General features: G+C 41.2%; 1 protein-coding gene across 1 annotated transcript in view; it reads right to left on the bottom strand.

Moving 5' to 3' along the window:
• Window positions 1–2,743: 2,743 nt before the first annotated feature.
• The window catches only part of TMOD2 (tropomodulin 2), a 50,511-nt gene continuing 34,327 nt past the window's right edge, over window positions 2,744–18,927 (bottom strand). Inside the window, exons 8-10 of the mRNA XM_006085955.3 lie at window positions 13,545–13,688; window positions 5,588–5,732; window positions 2,744–3,637 (exon numbers count right to left, since the gene is read on the bottom strand). Coding sequence (XP_006086017.1) covers window positions 3,603–3,637; window positions 5,588–5,732; window positions 13,545–13,688 — 324 coding nt within the window. The 3' untranslated portion in view covers window positions 2,744–3,602. The remainder of the gene's footprint in view (window positions 3,638–5,587; window positions 5,733–13,544; window positions 13,689–18,927) is intronic.

Here is an 18,927-nt window from a genome sequence, read left to right on the forward strand (position 1 = left end):
TACACAGACGGAAGGAAAGGGCTGCATCATGTTGATGAAGATGAAAAGGCTTCTACTTATACACTTTAGGCATACGGAGAGATTTGGTGCTGAAACAATGAAATGATTGCGAAGTTTCTAATCTTTATTCCCTAAGGTTGTTGTCCATGCACACTATGAAATTTGGGGGTTGATGACCTAAAATGCAAACTCCAGGGCGTGATTTCACATTAACCTGGGCCTGCAGCAACTCTAAAAAGGACAAGAGACAAGGAGCTGGGAGAGAGCATCTCCCTTCAATCGGTTGTCCAGATGTAGCCAAACACCTAGTTATTTAGATATTTGGCGACACACACACACACACACACACACACACACACACACTCACACACTCATTTACATTAGGCCCTAACAAGATAAAAGGAAAAGATTGACTCATGCCCATGACGATGAAACAGCATCCTTTACACACTTCTGTACGGTGGGGAGATGTAGTGCTGGACTAGTGATGTGATCTCCAGACTTACAGAAATTGTCTTCTAAAAGTCACCTTTTACGAGTCACGCTGTGATATGAGCCTGCAGGCCCTGGTGAGTGATTCTGCACTTACTGTGGGCCTATACACATCTAAAAGAGGGAAGGAGGTGGTCTGGGGAGAGATGATCTCCCTCAATCAGTTGTCCAGATGTTGCCAAATATCTCAGCATCATATTTGGCAAATGCATACATATAAAAATATTTTATATACATTATGCACCACCATGATGAATGGTAAGGAATTAATCATGCTCATAATAATGAAAAAACTACTTGCACACTTTGGGAAGATGGAGAGATGAAGTCCTAGGCTAATTAAATGATTTATAGGCTCTCCAAAATGTAAGTTTATCTTCTAATAGTTATCTTTAATATGTGAATACTCATGAAAATGTCACCTTTCAAGCTACTTTTAAAACCTAGGCAATATTAAGATAAAATGATTAGTTATAAATATTTGATTTCATAGATTCTATTACATGTGAGCCAACTATTTTACAAGCTAAAACAGTGCTAAATTTTGATAATACCCCATTATCTTGCTTTAATGCTATCAACAACTGCAGCACTGTCACTATTAAATTCTGATTTTTTTTCTTGCTTTCTGCCAGGGTTTGTCAGAAACTGCTTTAGCCCCCAGTCGACAGCACCTTGGTGCTGCAGAAAACACGGTAGAATTCAAGATTTCTTAGGGGTGAAGCTAAGAATAAGAGTAAATGAGAAAAGAAAGGAAAAAGTCCTATTTGCAGGGTCATGCCAGGGACTTAGCACTTAAATATATCCGCAATGAATCTAAAGTGCCAGGAGAAAAAAACAGAAGAGAATTGTTCTCCCCTTTGGCAACATGGTAACCAAAACATATGTATACCAAAAAAAAAAAAAAAAAAAAAGGAGTTGTATACATTGCTGATGCATGTTTATAAACCAGCAACTGGGGGGCATGGGGTAGGAGGAAGCCCTGATTTGTAAAATTTGCTACTTTCCTTGGTATAAATACTCCCACCACCATGGCCAATTTCAAACTTCCAGCAAGAGGTCCTGAACTTCTGAGTTCAGAAGAGATGTAAGTAGTACAGCATTATAGCATGTCTGCCATACAACAACAACAAATGCAAACAGTCGTAAGAGCACAGGAAATAGTAAATGTACTTTTGAGTATTACTTTTGTTCTTAATACAGCTTACTTAATTGTAAGTGCATGACATTTAATTTTTAATGATGGCCATGTTTAACAACCAGTTTGCAAAATTCTTGAAAATTTAATAATCAGTAAGCCTGTATGAGCTGGCTCCAACATTCCACACCTAAGTAAGTAAGGGGAAAGGAAAAATCAGACTGAAAACCATTAAATACTATTTACTGTGCTTTTTTTTTTTTGTATAGATATGGAGACGTAGTGGAAAACTAAAGAATTTTTAGGGTTCTAAAAATGTCAACATGTTCTGCTCATTAGTCCCCCCAAAATGTAAAGTATTCTCAAGAATATGAGATGTTTCAAAGAATTTCAGGGCTACAGAGGTGAGAACTTAAAATACAGGTAAATGTCCAATTTTATAAAGGCTATCTATCTGAAACGGTTTCCATGTGCTCTACATATAGCAAGAATGATATGTGAATTAATTTATCATTTTTTAAAACCTGTTTTACTGCTATCAAGCAACGCAGGAACACTCAATTACTAAACAAATCCTGGGCTGGGCCCACCTTCTGCCAGAGTCAGCAACCCCTTTAGCTCCAACTGTTACCAGCACTAGGAATGACGCCTTTACAAGACTCAGCATTACAGAGAAAAGAAAAAGGAGAAGAGTTGGTAGGAAAGGGAGAAGGGAATAAGGAAGGGAGACATAAAAGCTAGTGTTAAGAGTGCCACCAATTACAGCCGTGGGCACTGACAGTTATCAGAGACATGTACACTTGGACCAAAGGCTGTAGTCACTTGTTTCCTTATTTCAGCATCTGACCACTGCAAAGATTAATGCATACTATCATTGCCGCGGTACTTTCACAGCCTTCGTTCTTGAGGTGACAAACATCTGGATAAGTGATCCTTCACACGTTTTCCTGATGTTTGCAAGTATCTGGATGGATCATGCCATGTAGATTAAAATCGGTATAATTAACTTGAATGTTCACCTTTTATCCTGCAATCTGTTACACTAAAGAAAAAGCAATAAATCCTTCTAAAATTTGCCAAAATAATGCGGTCATGTGTATCAGACAGCCTTGATTAATGTACAATTACTATTGTTTTATTTGGGCGTGTACTGTTTCAAAAGCCTCCCTCTTACTAAAACTTAAAAATATCCCATCCTATCTGGAGAACTTTAAAACAGCTTTGTAAAAAGTTATCCATCAGGGTCATGTTAAAGATTGCATTTATGTTGAATAATTAGTAAAGGTAGGTGTGCCAATTCATTTTGCTACCCGTTGAGTCTGGCTTGAAGCTATATTTGTGGGTTAATAAACATTTTATACTTCTTTACTGAGGCTATGTTAAAGTATCATAATGCTGTCTTGTTTTTATGAAGATGATCCCATTGATTTTTGATCAGTGGGGCATGTGCATTCAGTGATATTTCTGGAACTAAGAATTTGTGCTAAATTGGGTCGCATTTCTCACCCAGTGAAAGATTGGCAATACTAACTTCTTATATGGTCAGCAGAACACTTCTGCTGTATTTAGCCTAACTCAAAGCTATGCATGTAAACAGAGATAGGCCTCTATCATAATCAGTTACAAACACACTTACATACTAAACGCCTTTCAGTGGTTATAAAAAGTTCATGTAAGCGAGACAACCCAATATGAAAGTGGTTAAATCCTTTTCGATTGTTGTCACCCACTAAGACCTGCCTATGTCCACTGGTGCAAGTTGCCAGAGGTGCCCACGAGCAAATAAAACAATCGTATGTATTTTAAAATCCCAGATAAATAAGTAGTGCTAAAAAAGAATAAAAATTAAATATTAGTTTTGTGGTTAACGGAAATGAACAACCTTTGATAAAATAGTCCCGGTGGGGGAGAAGAAGCGCTTTTGTTCATTTTTAAATGGCCGCCGTGGTGAAACTTCGCTTCTTGTAGAAATTTACTTTCGGTCTCCTTCAACTCGCTTTTTACGAACTAGGTAAGAAAGAAAGAAAGGTTAAAGTGACAAAGTGAAGGGATACTCCTTAAATTTCAGATAAACAACATTAATCACACAGAACAGCAATCTCACACACTTGAGGATACAGTTATCTTAAATTTCAATATTCAATTACCTCCTGGATTATTCTCTCATTCTTAGTTAAGATTGAGAGAATAAACCCAGTCTCATGTTGGATTTACATTTAAATAAAGCTACGTCTGATAGGAGAGAATTTGAATGTTAGGACTTTCCCAGTCCTATGGAGTAGAATAGATCCACAATGTAGTGAACTTCCAAATAGTTTCTTGGTCACTTATCCACAGCCCTTCTCAGCTTCTGTGCAACTCAATCACCTATTAGCTTTAATGCCCCAGGATGACACATTCACAACCTATTAATTCTGATTATGGCTTGCAGACCAGGAGGATCTGCAATCGAAAGTTCAAAGTTTCTAAACCTGTTTTAAATCAAATCTCCTACATATCAACCTCTAAGGAAGGTGTGATTCAGATGGCAACCAAATTTAGAGATTAAGGTTCCCTTAAACTGGTTCTTAGTATCCAAGAAGTTGCCTGGCTGCCCATTCCCAGTTTCTGCCACCGTCTTCTTCCCCCTTTCACGTCTCCGCCTGCAGGCTCCTCTAGTGGGTAGCCGGTGGGCTACTCTCACCTTCCTGGATTTGGCAAAAATGGTGCCCTGACTGTGGCCCTGCTCCAACTCTCCACTTTAAATAGCCCAGCCTACTACTGCCTCGGCTGCAAAAATGCAAAGGTCTAGCCCACAATTACTGCTCCTGGGCTCAGGATGGCCCCTCCATTTACTTCAAACCTCTCGTTGTGCCTGTTCTTCTTTGGTCTCCATGTTGTTCGGCTGTGGACCCCCTCCGCTTTTCCTATGCATCTTCCTACTGTTGCCTCCACCCTTCCCCATAGCCCTGTTTGCTGGGATGCTTCCTTAGCCTCACCCTCTGCAGCCCAAAGGCAAGCACTGCCATCTGCCCGGCCAGCCCCCAGATGCCACACATTGCACTCTGGCTGGGCCTCAGGGGCTTGGCTCAGCATGTGCGGGCAGAGGACTGGGCACTAATTTCACCTGCTCCCTTCTGGTTCTAAGCCTTCAGCTTCTATCTTGTCTACTATCTGAATCCCCCCTGTGGCCAGCACCATACTTTGCAGAACACTGTGCCCAGTTCCCCTGTCCAAGGTCTGGTATTCTGACCCTGAACCTCAAACTGGGGACTGAGGCCTGCTATTGGCTAACTGCTTGCCAAGTGGACTGTCTACACCTGGATGCCCTTTTGCGATGCTGCTTCAAGTGGCGGGGATGTCCCCAGACCACGCCTTCCCAGCCTGTCCCATTCTTCTGTGCTGTGGTTGACCAGGACCTGCCCCACCTCATGTGAACAGAAGAAATGTGAACAGATCCTCAGCAGAGCGGGCAGCAGGAAACATTCACGAGAGGCTAACTGAAAAAGCTACTCTGGGTTTCCCTTCATAGTATAGTCCCACTGGTTCATTTCACATGTAAATTACCAAAGTATCAGGCATAAGCATGTTTAAACCCAACTACAGAAGCACAGTCAGGCACAAACAAAGTGAATTGGGAATGTCCATGCCATTGTGTCCATCCATCTTCTGGTGCAGCTAACAGCAGAGGGTGATTACATGCAATAAGTAAGGAAAGGAGAAGCAAATACATAAAGGAAACCAAGCAAAAATCACAGGTTTTCTGGAAAAAAGAACAAACAGTTCTTGAGAGAACGCTACAATAAAGCTTAAACTGTGAAGATGATGAAGAGTCCCATGACCATGTAATAGTTAGCCTTTGATGAAGGGCTGGCACCAAAGGCCAGTGGGATGGTGAGATGTTAGAGCTGAAGTGGAGAAATGAATGGTCATCATGCTTTTCTAGTTGCTAACAGCACCACAGTATGGCCACATTACCCAGGTCATTATTCTTCGTGATGGCAGCTGCCACCCTCGTTCGTGGCCCTTGCTTGGTAAACTGATATCCAAATTTGAGGATCCTTGAATTCTCCTCGAGCATCTGGGCAATTTCCATCTCTACGGCTGTTCCCAACTGCTGTCTCTGGTTGCAGGTGCAGGTACATACATAGGATGACCAAGAAGAATGAGGAAACAGTTACTTGTGTGGAAAAGATACGTGGCTACTTGGACAAAACCAAACAAAACAAAGAGCCAAAAGTCTCCAAATGAATGGAAAAAAGTCACTTGAGATATTTTCTTCCATGCAGTCATTTGCTCCTTGTCTAGAAGCAAAACCCAACAGATAGATAGCCAAATCAGCTGGCACGCTAACCTGAGAGGACTAAGCCAATTATTTATGAAGGAAAAGATGATTCCAGATGTAAAATGAAAGCAAAACCAGTATTTGTTGTTTCCAATCTACCCCAGTGTTTATGGTTTAAACAAAGGGTGTTTTTTTTTTGGTTTGTTTTTTAATACGGAAACTGTCTTATAGCAATCAATCCAATTACTGAATTTTTCTATTCTGGGATCCATATCCAAAAATAATGAAAGATTATCAATTAATGGGCCGTTCTCTCTTAGCAGAGTCTCACTATCCCAAGAGGTTTTACCATAGTCAAGTGAGTTATCACACACTGAAGGGATTACTGGGCTACAGAAAAGTAAATAAGTTTTTTTATGTTTGTGGAAAAATGTATTTTGCTTGTCTTTTAAGTTGAGACATAGAGTAATAAAAACAGTAAAAGTAGATTTTTAAAAATGACAGCATGTAAAAATAAAAATTTAAAATTAAATTTACGGGACACAGTATATTTTTTCATAATATATTCATTAAATATTTTTAAGTAAAAAGGACAGGCTTGTTTAGAAAAAGCAAACAATAAAGTGTATAAAATATAAAAGCTCCCTTCCCTTAATATTCCCACTCCACACAGAGAAAGCCAGTTTGGTATACAGTCTGTAGTCTTAAACATTTTCTATGCATTCACATGTGTATGTAATCTTATGTACACCTATACTTTTTTCACAGACATGGATTCTAGTAGCATACTGTTCTTCTGAAAGATGTTTTTCTTTTTCTTTTAAGATTAATAACACCTTTTCATGTAGGTAAATACATGTTTACCTCTTCGGAGAGCTGCCCAGCATTCCACTGTAGTAATGCATCATGTCTGCAGCTAGGTCTTAATGACTGTTTTACATCGCTTTCCATTTCTACTATTGCAAACCTTGCTGCAGGGACCTTCCTGTACACACACAGTATATCCTGGGGCATTTTTGCAAGTGTGCCTGGGAGGCAAATTTCAGCAGGATCCAGGTATAAGCATGTTTTAATTTTTGACATATTACTGACTTATCCTCAAAGGCTATGACGATTTTTACACTCGCTAACAGTGTTTGAGCTACTATTTTCCTTACCCTGACCAGCATGGAATATTACTAATCTTTTCATCCCTATCAATCCAATAAGTGAAACATATTTTATTTGTATATATTTAATTGCTTTAATTTGCTTTTCTCAAATTATGAATAAGAACAATTAATTTTCTCATGCATTTGTATGTCTTTTTTTTTAAACTACCAATCTCTGTAATTTGCCCATTTTTCCTGGGCTTTTAAAAAAAATTGGCTTGTAAATTTCTTATATATTAGGAAATTAGCCCTTTGTCAAATTTGCTGAAAATACTTTGTTCAGTTTTTTTCTTTTTTTGATTACTTAAAGACATTTTCTCCCTTTCATATGGTTAAATTTATTACTCTAGATTTTATGTCATTTTAGAAAGTCTCCACTCCTGATGCTTTTCCACTTGTTTTATGATTTTGCATATTGTAATATTTAAATCTTATTTAATCTGAAATAAATTTTAATATAAGAATTAAAATACACCCTAGCCAGTTTTGCTCAGTGGATAGAGTGTCAGCCTGCAGACTGAAGGGTCCCGGGTTCAATTCCAGTCAAAGGCACATGCCTGGGTTGCAGGCTTGATCCCCAGTAGGGGGAGTGCAGGAAGCAGCCAATCAATGATTCTCTCTCATCATTGATGTTTCTATCTCTCTGTCTCTCTCCCTTCCTCTCTGAAATCAATAAAAGTATGTTTTAAAAAAGAATTAAAATGGAACACCAACTTTATTTTATTCCAAAATGCTAGCAAATTGTCCCACCATCTTTTACTTCATTTTTCTTCCATGATTTGAAATACCACTTTGCTGCAAAATTCTCAAGTATACTAGTACTTGAGTGTTTCTGGACTCTATTACCCTGCCAGTCTATTTCTGTGCCAGTATTATGCAACTGGATTGCTTTAGTGTGTAAATATATATATATATATATATATATACCTTTTAAATTTGGAAATCTTAAGTATGGGGTAGATGAAGGATAAAAGTTTATGGAGAAATAACAAACAAAAAGTTTATGGAGAAAGTTTTGTGTCATTTGCTCTTTATCTTTCTTTTCATCTAGCAACCTGTCAAATGAGTCTCTTGCCAAGATATTAACAAAATGTGGTACTGCCAGTAAGACAACAGTTTTGGGAATCCACAGGGTGGAGTCAGCATTCTAGGCAATGCGGATCTATGGGAGGGAGGAGCAGCAATAAAGTAAGAGATACTGACCTCACAGTATCATGAGCAACTTTAGCTCATGACACACTTTCGAACAATGGGACTGTATTAAGGACTGAGATCCAACCTCAGGGCGGGGCTGCCACAGTTATGGCTTATGCCCCTGGAATGGGCCAAGTGGTGCTGTCCAAGGGCAGCAGGAGCTCGTGGTGGATGTGGCTGACTGAGAGGGATAATATAAAAGCCCCTTTATTTCCCCTTACAACTCTCAAGCATTTGGGGTCTAGCACTTGGATAACTTGGAGGTTGGCGTGTTGATATAAAGGATGTAGGAGCTGAAAATTATATTGGGGGCATATAAAAGAGGGGGAGAAAGTAATATAACAGGGCATCTTTCTTTCTCAGCCTGAGTTTTTTTTTAATTTTTATTTGAGGTCTTCTGTGTTATATAAACCCAGGACACCAAATGAACACCAGAATTTCTTATAATTTGGATAGTATGTTTCTCTTTATTAAGTCACTAAATACAAAGAAAAAAAAGAAACAAAAGTTCAAGCATACATTCCTTCAGATCACCTTTTGTTTTTCTTTATTTTTATTGTCTTTTTAAAAATTGATTCTTAGAGAGAGAGAAGACAAGAGAGGGAGAGAGAGAAACATCAATTGGTTGCCTCCTGCATGTACCCCCACATCCCAAATGCACCCTCACTGGGGATTGAACCTGCAACCTGGGCGTGTGCCCTGACCAGGAATCGAATCAGTGACCTTTTGGTGCAGGGGATGATGCTCAACCAACTGAGTCACACTGGCCAGGGCACCATCTGTTTTTCTTTAAGTAACCTCTTTTCACTACTCCAATTTATTTATTCATGAATATGCATTACCGATTGTTCTCACAGGGTACTGATTAAGTCATTACATATTTACCTGGAACCCACACAGTGGGGGGTTCTCAGCAGGCCTCCATTCTGGTGCAGTTTCCTGCTGCAATGATATTAATTGGGTCTCAGCTGCTGGCCCTGCCTGAGGAAACTGTCTTAGAGATTAGTTTATTTCCCTTCCTTAGACAGAGGAGGAAACTGAGATTTACTTCTAATAGTCTATGAGTCAGTGAACAAACTGTGGATGGAAATCAAGGTTTGTTTATGTATTTCCTCATTCTTAAAATAAAGCAAAACATTTTTCCAGTTGTTCTAGAACTTAATCCTCTTCTTTGTCACGAGTAAAGAGAAGTCATTTTAGAGGCATACTGGGGGGCTAAAGTTGAAAAAGTACACAAAACCATGCCCAGATGACTGAAGAGGGGTGGTGAGGATGATACTTTAGGTGGGATTTTTTAATTTATTTGTTTGTTTCATTTTTGTTAATCTTCATCTGATGATATTTTTTTCCATTAATTTGTAGGGGGAGTGAGGAAAAGAGAGAAAGGGGGAGAGAAAGAGGGATGGGGAAAGAGAAAGACAGAGAGCGAAAGAGAAACATTAATGTGAGAGAGACACATTGATTGGTTGCCTCTGACTGGGGCGGGGATCGAACCCAACAACCCAGGTACCTGCCCTTGACCAGGAATCAAACACGAGAACTTTTGGTATTTGGGCTGACATTCTAACTTCTGAGCCACACCAGCCAGGGCTTATTAAAAATGTTTGTATTGATTTTAGAGAGAGAAAGAGGAAGGGAGGGAGGGAGGAAGGGAGGAAGGGAGGGAGGGAGAGAAAGAGAGAGAGACATTGATTGGCTGCCTCCTGCACGCTCACTACTGGGGATCTAGAGGGGATTTAAGAGAGACTGTATTTTAGGTTCTTTTTCACATGCATTAGAAAAAGCTTCTCTATTCTAACTTTTCAGGATTTCAGCTCACTCACTACATATAAGGTTGCCAGATTTAGCAAATAAAAATACAGAACTCTCAGTTAAATTTGAATTTTAATAAATAACAAATAAATGATTTAGTATAAGTATGTCCCATGATATATTTGGGATACAGTTATACTAAACATTAATTGTTGCTTATGTGAAATTCAAGTTAACTGTATCTTATCTGGCAACCCTAATTAGATGGTATTTTACTAGGACTAGAGTATTTAGAACATTATTTCAGATATGGGGTTCCACTATGGCCTAAAGTAAACCAACACAAGAAGATAAATATACTTGGAATAAAGTGTCCACTTCTGTCTTAGATCTCCTGGGAATAGTTACTAAGGGAGCTCATCTTCTTCCTGATACTATTCTAGCTGATAAATATCCCTGAGCTATCAGTTCTTTTCCTTCTGGCATTTTTCTCACTTGTTTTCCTGCTCTCCTGCTTCCTGATGACCCTTAACTTACTAGCAACTGGACACTCACCAACATACACAGCAACAGCTTCCCCTGAATGTGTCTGGTCTTCCCTCTGGGCGTCCCTTCACAGCTCTGCATTTGGAAAGCTGTTTTGGTGATGCATCCCTTCTGGGGATGGTGAGGAAGGCCGCCTGTCTCCTGGTGGGGTTCCCACTTCCCTAATAACAAGCCTCAGGAGGAGTACAGGGCTGAACAGTCCTACGGTCCTGGTCAGCAGAAACAGAGTAGAGCTGTCCATGGAACCTGTCTCCAGGCTTAGGCAAAAGTCCTGACTTGGCCCAGCCAGCACGGCTCAGTGGTTGAGCACAATTCCATTCCTGGTCAGGGCACATGCCCGGTTGCAGGCCGAATCCCCAGTGTGGGGCATGCAGGAGGCAGCTAATAATTCTCTCTCATCATTGATGTTTCTATCTCTCTCTCCTCCTTTCCTCTCTGAAATCAATAAAAATATATTGGGGGAAAAAAAAAGTCCTGGGTAGGATGCTGGGGCTTTATCAGATCTTAGAGGGTCTAGACCAGGAAATTTCTCAGATATGCAGGGGGCACTTTCAACAGGCACTTCCCCCAATATCTCTCCCCTCCCCCCGCCACCCCACAAGAGAATGCTCGCAATACAAGTCTCCTTGCTCTCTCCTCTTTCGGTTCCATATCAGGGCCCTTTCTTCCTACTGTACAGTGTCTAGACCCCTCAGATTCACTGAATCCCACTGTAGACACTTCCCTGTGACAAAGGAGCAGGGTTACACACCGAGAACTGAGACTTGCTCCCAGTGAGCAGGAGCCAGCTGAAGCAGCAGAGCAAGTCTGGAAGTAGGGCAGGCAGGCTGATGCTGGGAAAGAGAGGGCTTCCGGGGACAGGAAGTGGTGGCTCCAGGGAAAAACAACTTGCTTTGGCTGGTGATGGGACCCTGAGGAACGCTGTAACAAAGCTGAGATTATGACTGCTCTGTGCGTGAGTCCTGATGCTCCTCTAAGCCAGGCCATCTTTAGAACCTGAAAGTCCTTCATGTTATGCCCAGATTTCAAGATCCCCAGTAGACCACCAGGGAGCCAGCCGTGTCCGATGCAAAAGCATAAGAGTCTTTATTTCAAACCCGGGTTTGGCTCCCCCACCCTCCTTACCAACTCAGCGGCAAGTGGTAAAGAGAGAGGCAGCCCTGTGGTGAGATAGGTTTTATAGTAATGGGAGGAGAGAGGACTGTGGGCCCTGCTGATTGGCCAGGCGATAGAGGGCGTAGTCCTCGCCCTTTCATTCCCCACTTTGTCTTGGAACTTCCGGCTCAATCATGAGTCGGACTGCATTTCTATTTCACCATTGCTAGAGGCCCGTACTGGGCACACAGAACTATCAACTGAACTATCCCTATACGTTTAACAAATGGTCCGGTGGAAGGGAAAGAAACCATTTTAGCTTTAACAACTTCTATTGAAATAGGATTTTTCTTCTTAAAATTCCTCCATGGCTATCAAAAAGCCAAATCAAGATTAATTTATCTACTGTCCTGATGTTTGCATAAACACAACAAGAATGGTAACTGACTACCTTTGCTGGAATCTCATGGTTGAATCTTAATGTGCCCAGTAGGGCCAGGAAGCCAAGCCATCCAGCTGCCATCAGGCCCGCCTGCAGTATCTGCTGAGTTAGGTGAATCCCTCACCTGTAGCAACTCCACCTGAGCCCACGCTCCAGGCTTTAAGGCCCATCTCAGTAGCCCTCCTACCCGTTGCGGCCCAGAGTGTGTGGGGGTTCCGCAGGGACGCAGAGGCATCTTTACTGCTCCCCTTCTACTCTTACCAACCGCCAGTGGTGGTAGGGCATGGGCCTGACGCTCCAGCGCCAGCCATCTTCAGGGTTTCCAAGCAGGATATCAGGCTTTCTTTGTGGCATTCTTACTGGCTTCAAGTCTTTAGAGCTCAGACAGGGCTCTTTAAAACATGATACTCCAGTCAAAGTTTTCCGTTAATAAAACCACTATTAGGAACCAGTCTTATTGAATCTATGCAAAGAAATGTGTTGCTATGACTTATTAAGCATTGCCAGATTTCAGAGGAATTACATAAGGAGAAAAACATACTGATCTACTAAGGGAGCCAGCCGTGTCCGATGCAAAAGCATAAGAGTCTTTATTTCAAACCCGGGTTTGGCTCCCCCACCCTCCTTACCGACTCAGCGGCAAGTGGTAAAGAGAGAGGCAGCCCTGTGGTGAGATAGGTTTTATAGTAATGGGAGGAGAGAGGACTGTGGGCCCTGCCGATTGGCCAGGCGATGGAGGGCGTAGTCCTCACCCTTTCACTTTATTTCTTTTAAAAAATATATTTTCATTGATTTCAGAGAGGAAGGGAGAGAGAGAGATAGAGATAGAAACATCAGTGATGAGAGAGAATCAGTGATTGGCTGCCTCTTCTATGCTCCACACTGGGGATCGAGTCTGCAACCTGGGCATGTGCCCTGACCAGGAATCGAACTGTGACCCCCTGGTTCATAGATCGATGCTCAACCACTGAGCCACGCCGGCCAGGCATAGCACCCAAAGTCCTTTAAATGGGCTCTGTGGCCAGCACTAGACTGCAGGAGCCCGCTCTACTCTTTCAGCTCTGGGAACCTCCATCCAGGGACAGGAAGTCTGGCTCTGGGAGTGGCCACTCTGTAGCCATAGTCCCAGTGACAGGCAACAGCAAGGCTGGGGCAGGCATGGGTTGAGATTCCTGCTGAGAGGCCACAGTGATGACGGCTGAACAAAGCAGCTGTCATACCTCTGCCCTCCCTGCTCTTTCTCCTCCAGGCCTGACCAGCCCAGGGCTGGGGGCCAGCTGGCTCTTTATAACTCAGGTTGTCCCACTGTGCAATGCTTAATTAGGAACATGCTCTCCTCTATTCCCTCACAGGCCTGCAGCTTTTATAATGTATAGGAAAGCTAGACCATAAAATCGAGCAACAGAATTTTGTCTTTTAACTCACTCCATTGTGGCGTACCTTTCACATGCAGCCTGTGGGTCAGCTTACCTGGTTGTCGATCTTGATTTCTGTCAAGGTGTCATTTTCTCTTAGTGCCTCCACCAGGGCCAGGATCCCAGCTCCAGTTACAAAATTGGATTCTATGTTTAGACTTTTCAAGGTCTTGTTCACTTTCAGCATATCTGCAAAAGCCTTATTATTCAAAAAGGAAATAAGCATTAGGGTTTCTAAAGATTTATTTCCTGAACTCCCCACCCCCAAATTAAATGAGTCTTTTTTACAGTACTTAAAAACTTAGTTAAATCATACTTTCACCTCAAAAAAATTTAAAACTCAAAAAAAATGTTTAGTCCAGCAGCCCAAACTTATGAATTTCATATATCTGCAAAACTAAAAAAAAAAAAAGATACTAAGATACTGACATAGGATTACCAACTTTGCTTTGTTGAGTAAGGACATAAAAAAACCCCCAAAACCCCACTGCCATCTGTTATCACTATCAATGTCATTTTTGAGAAAAGACAATTTAACATTAGGAAATATGTACAAAGGATCTAGCTTCAGAATTACTTTATTTTGCCCCTTCGTATATGAATGGATTAAAAGAAAACCTTGACCACTGACTAGCATTTAGACACTACTGATTTAGTCATATCATTTCAGGTCATCCAGAAATCAGAACTCCTCAAAGATAACTCTTGGAACAAAGTCATCACTCAGAGTGGCAAACCCACCAGAGATGCCCAGTTCAAGCCTGCAGCCTGCACACATGTACCTGCTTGCTCCCCTTCCTCCCCAAGTTTTCCCTTCATGAGGAAAAGATATAACTTTTAAGTGACTGGAACCTTCACAATACATGAAAGCAAAAAAAAAAAACAAACCCCCAAAAAACCAAAAAATAAAAGAGGGCCATTATCTTGAAGAATTGCTAAAATACAGAAAACAGAAAGACTGATGGAGAAATTAGCACAAAACTGCCTAAGATGCCAGAGGTAAGTCCCGACTGGGGCATTTCATTAAAGAACTGCTTTAGGCCCTGGCCCGTGTGGCTCATTGGGTTGGAGCATTGTCCTGTACATTTAAAGTTCCAGGGTTCGATTCCCAGTCAGGGCACATACGTAGGTTTCGGTTTGTTTCCTGTTTGGGCACATGTGAGAGGCAACTGATGTCTCTCTTTCTCTCTCTCTCTCTCTCTCTCTCTCTCTCTCTCTCTCCCCACTTCCTCTCTCTTTCTAAAAAAAAAGAAGTGTCTTAGGAACAAATGGGACAAGTAGAGTATGTGGAGAACACACCACCCCTCCCTGTGGTTTCCCAGAAAAGAGTACCTGCCAGCACCACTATCAGTGAACTATCAGTGAAAAATCTCCTAGGAAGAGCCTCTAATGAGGGTGCTAGGACCTGAGAGAGAAGCAGTGCAGACTGAGGCACCTCCAGACCATCACCAGATACGATATGGATGAAAGGAAGGGAGAGGCAACTATTGCCCAGGAATGAAACATACAGAAATCTACTCTTGCAGATGAAGCCCTCCTAACGGCAGCACTCGTGGGGGACCCCTGGCTGCCTGCTGGCTCCTCATACACTCACTACAAAGAAGGTTGCCAGTCAATTCACCTGCCTGCTTGGAAAAACACTCATTCATTCATTCATTCATTCATTCATTCATTCAAAAAAAGACTATTATGTTCCAGCAGTAGAGAAAACAAAAATTTCTACCCTAGTGAGATTATATTTGAGGAGGGCAGAATCAAAATTAATTAACAAAATATGCAGCCTGTCATGTGGTGAATCAGAGGACATGATCCTGGCTTACCCAAATCAAACTTGCTCTCTATTCAGAAATATGAACAGGCAACCAGTGATTGCCAGACATGTGAGAAAAACCAACATAAAAGAGAGAAGTGTTATTCGATATTAATGTTAAGAAATGTTAAGAGAAGATCAACATTCATCCAATAGGAGTTTCAAAAGGACAATAACAAAAAAGAGAAGAGAAAGCAAAAAAATACAAAATAACAGGAAAAAATTTCCCAGAGTTGAAGAAAGCTACACGTCTTTTTTTGTTGTTGTTAATCCTCACTGAGGATATTTTTCCATTGATTTTTTAGGGAGAGTGTAAGAGAGAGGGAAAGACAGAGAGAAACATTGATGTGAGAAAAACACATTGACTGGTTGATTCCTGCACGAACCTCCACTAGGGCCCAGGCCGGGGAGGATCCTGCAATCAAGGTACGTGCCCTTGACTGGAATCGAACCCGGGACCCAAACCAGCTAGGGCAGCTACAAGTCTTTATCTGAAAGGACCCACTGAGGCTCAGAGGAATGAATAAAAAAGACTCATAAGTGGGCATATAAAGTGAAATTTCAGAACTCCAAGGAGAGAGAGTCCTCAAAGTTTCTAGCAAGAAAAAATAAGTTACATGGAAAAAAGAGTCACTCAATTTCAAGGCACTTGGGAATTGTAAGTGCTAAGAATAAGTTTCAAATTTGGGAGTCAACCCATATAATAACATAAAATATGACATAAAGCCGGCTGGTATAGTTCAGTGGTTAAGCATCAATCTATGAACCAGAAGGTCACGGTTCAACTCCCGGTCTGGGCACATGCCCAGGTTGCAGGCTCGATCCCCAGTGGCGGTGTGCAGGAGGCAGCCGATCAATGATTCTCTCTCATCATTGATGTTTGTATCTCTCTCTCCCTTCCTCTCTGAAATCAATAAAAATATATTTATTTTAAAAATAGGATATAAAATGTATAAAGCTCAAATGTGTGAAGATAATAAAATAACTACAATTTGGTGATAGAAGAGCAAGGAGGGATGGAAGGTAGAGTGAGTTCAGAATTGCCTCATCTTGTCTAATGGAGGATAAAAAATTATCTAAGATGGCAAATTAAAAATAAAAATGTATGTATACTAGTGTTTTTCTACTGTGATTGCATATTAGAATGACCTGAAAGCCTTAAAAATATACCAATGCTTGGGCCCCAACCCAAAATAATGAAATCAGAACCTGGTGGCCTTGATAGCTACAGTTTTAAATTGCTGACAGTACTACAGATGTCCCCATCTCAGCCCCCACCGCTCTGCCCCCCTCCACCCAACCCCCATCCCACCATAGGCCTTCATCACACTATTGTCTGTGTCCATAGCTGCATTTTTGAAAAGCTCCCCAGGTGACTAACATTCAGCCAGGATTGACAGACACTTTAATTAAAGTTATAAAGACAACAACTAGAAGAATGAAAAACAAACCAATAGTGATTATTCTGGGGAATAGAACAAGGAACGTCTAAACCAGTGGTTCTCAACCTTCTGGCCCTTTAAATACAGTTCCTCATGTTGTGACCCAACCATAAAATTATTTTCGTTGCTACTTCATCACTGTAATGTTGCTACTGTCATGAATCATAATGTAAATATGCAGGATGGTCTTAGGCGACCCCTGTGAAAGGGTGGTTCAACCGCCAAAGGGGTCGCGACCCACAGGTTGAGAACCGCTGGTCTAAACTATTTAAATTGTTTTTATGGAGAAAGAAACAGGAAGAAAGGAGAAGGTATCCAACTTGGGTTTCTCAGGCTCTGCACTGTGGACATTTGAGGCAGGGAATTCTTTGTTGTGGGGGGTTGTCTTGTGTGCTGTAGAAGGGTTAGCAGTCTCTGAGACCCACTGAATGCCAACAGTACCCCTCCCAGTAATGACAACCAAAATTATCTCCAGACTGCCCTGAGTTGAGAACCACCGGACTAGAAGAATAATCCTGTGTATTAGTCAGGCAATTGCTTGAACTAAAAAGCAAGTACAAAGATTTGGACTGACGTGATTGTATACCGTGTAAATCAAAGTGCCAGGTCTTTAATTAGAATTAAATGTACACATTTTAATTAGAGCACCAGAGGAAATGCATCAGGCCTTTCCTTACGGACGCTTCAAGCTTTGAGATTTACTTTCGTTATTAGAATAACAAAATGTCAGAGCAATTATGCCTTTATAAAAAAGCTGCAGGACCTCCTGGCAAGCAGCCAGATCCTGCCAATTTCTTTTAAACTTGAGAAAGCACTTTTCTCATACTGAACAAAACAGGGGAGACCCAGCCAAACATAACCCTGGGCAGTAGGCCCAAGTTCATTTAAGTTCAGCAAATATTTGAGCATCTATTACATGTGCTGGGGATGATAACATTAGTAAAACAAAGACTAGATTTCTTAAATATTATAGAAATAATTAGGGTAAAAATACATCTTTAAAGAGAAGGCTTTGCTTTCTGTACTTTACAGTGCTGTATGAAATGCAGTTTTCTGCAATGTCTAAATCTGTGTCATCCAAATGGTAGCCACCAGACCCGCAGCTGCGGAGGCCTTGAAAAACGGCTGGTCTGAATGGAGACGTGCTGTAAATGTAAAACGCACAAAGATGTATATGAAGACAATAAGGTAAAATACCTCATTATATTTTCAACCTGTATTTTGAAATTTTGAATATATTGGTTTAAATAAAATATATTGTTGTTGTTAATCTTCACCTGAGGATATTTCTTCCATTGCTTTTCAGAGAGTAGAAGCGAGGGAGGCAGTGAGGGGAGGGGAAAGAAAGAGCGAGAGAGAAAGAGAGCGAAGAGAAACATCAATGTGAGAGAGACACAAGCATTGGTTGCCTCCTGCACATGCCCCAACTGGGACCAGGAATCGAACCTGGGACCCTTCGGTGTGAAGGCCAACACTCTAACCATTGAGCAACACCAGCCAGGGCTCTTTTTGTTTTTTAATGTGGCTACTGGAAAATTGAAAATTATGCATATGGCTTACATTTGTGACTGTCATTTTCTTTTGATTGTACAGTGCTGTAATAAACTCTTGATTTTCCTGGGGCATCATTGTTAATAATAATAGCATTTTTTACACATTTGGGTCTTTTGTCTACACTGGCATTCAAGTGATGGCAAGTTCCGTCAATACTCACTTCTATAGTTGTGTATGGAAGTACTTGGCACATGGTGAACTAAACTTAACTACAGGTCACTAAGTTCACTTCCTGGCTTGACCACATGCTTAATCTTAGTTAAGTTACTCAGCCTCTCTGAGCCTCAGTTGCCTCCTCTGTAAAATGGGGATAATGCAATCTCACATACACATTGTCTACATTTGCAATGATCTCACAAGTGCCTTGTTGAATCAAGTTTTGAACCTTACATAGAAAAGTGTCTTGAAGCTCTTTGCTTTAATGCTGATTTTTACTTCTCAACAGTGAAGCGTTCAGTCATAAACAGTCTGAAGATCTCTGTTGCCTATGGGGTAATGAACCAATTTTCAAACTATACAAAGGCTCTTTTCCTAACAATGGCATAACTGAAAGGGGAATCATCTAGGGGTAGTGGTCGGGCAAACTGTGGCTCGAGAACCCACATGGCGGCTCTTTTGGCCCCCTTGAAGTT

The sequence above is a fragment of the Myotis lucifugus genome, unplaced genomic scaffold (genome assembly GCF_000147115.1).
Source record: "Myotis lucifugus unplaced genomic scaffold, Myoluc2.0 scaffold_23, whole genome shotgun sequence".
In the NCBI taxonomy this organism is placed as follows: domain Eukaryota; kingdom Metazoa; phylum Chordata; class Mammalia; order Chiroptera; family Vespertilionidae; genus Myotis; species Myotis lucifugus.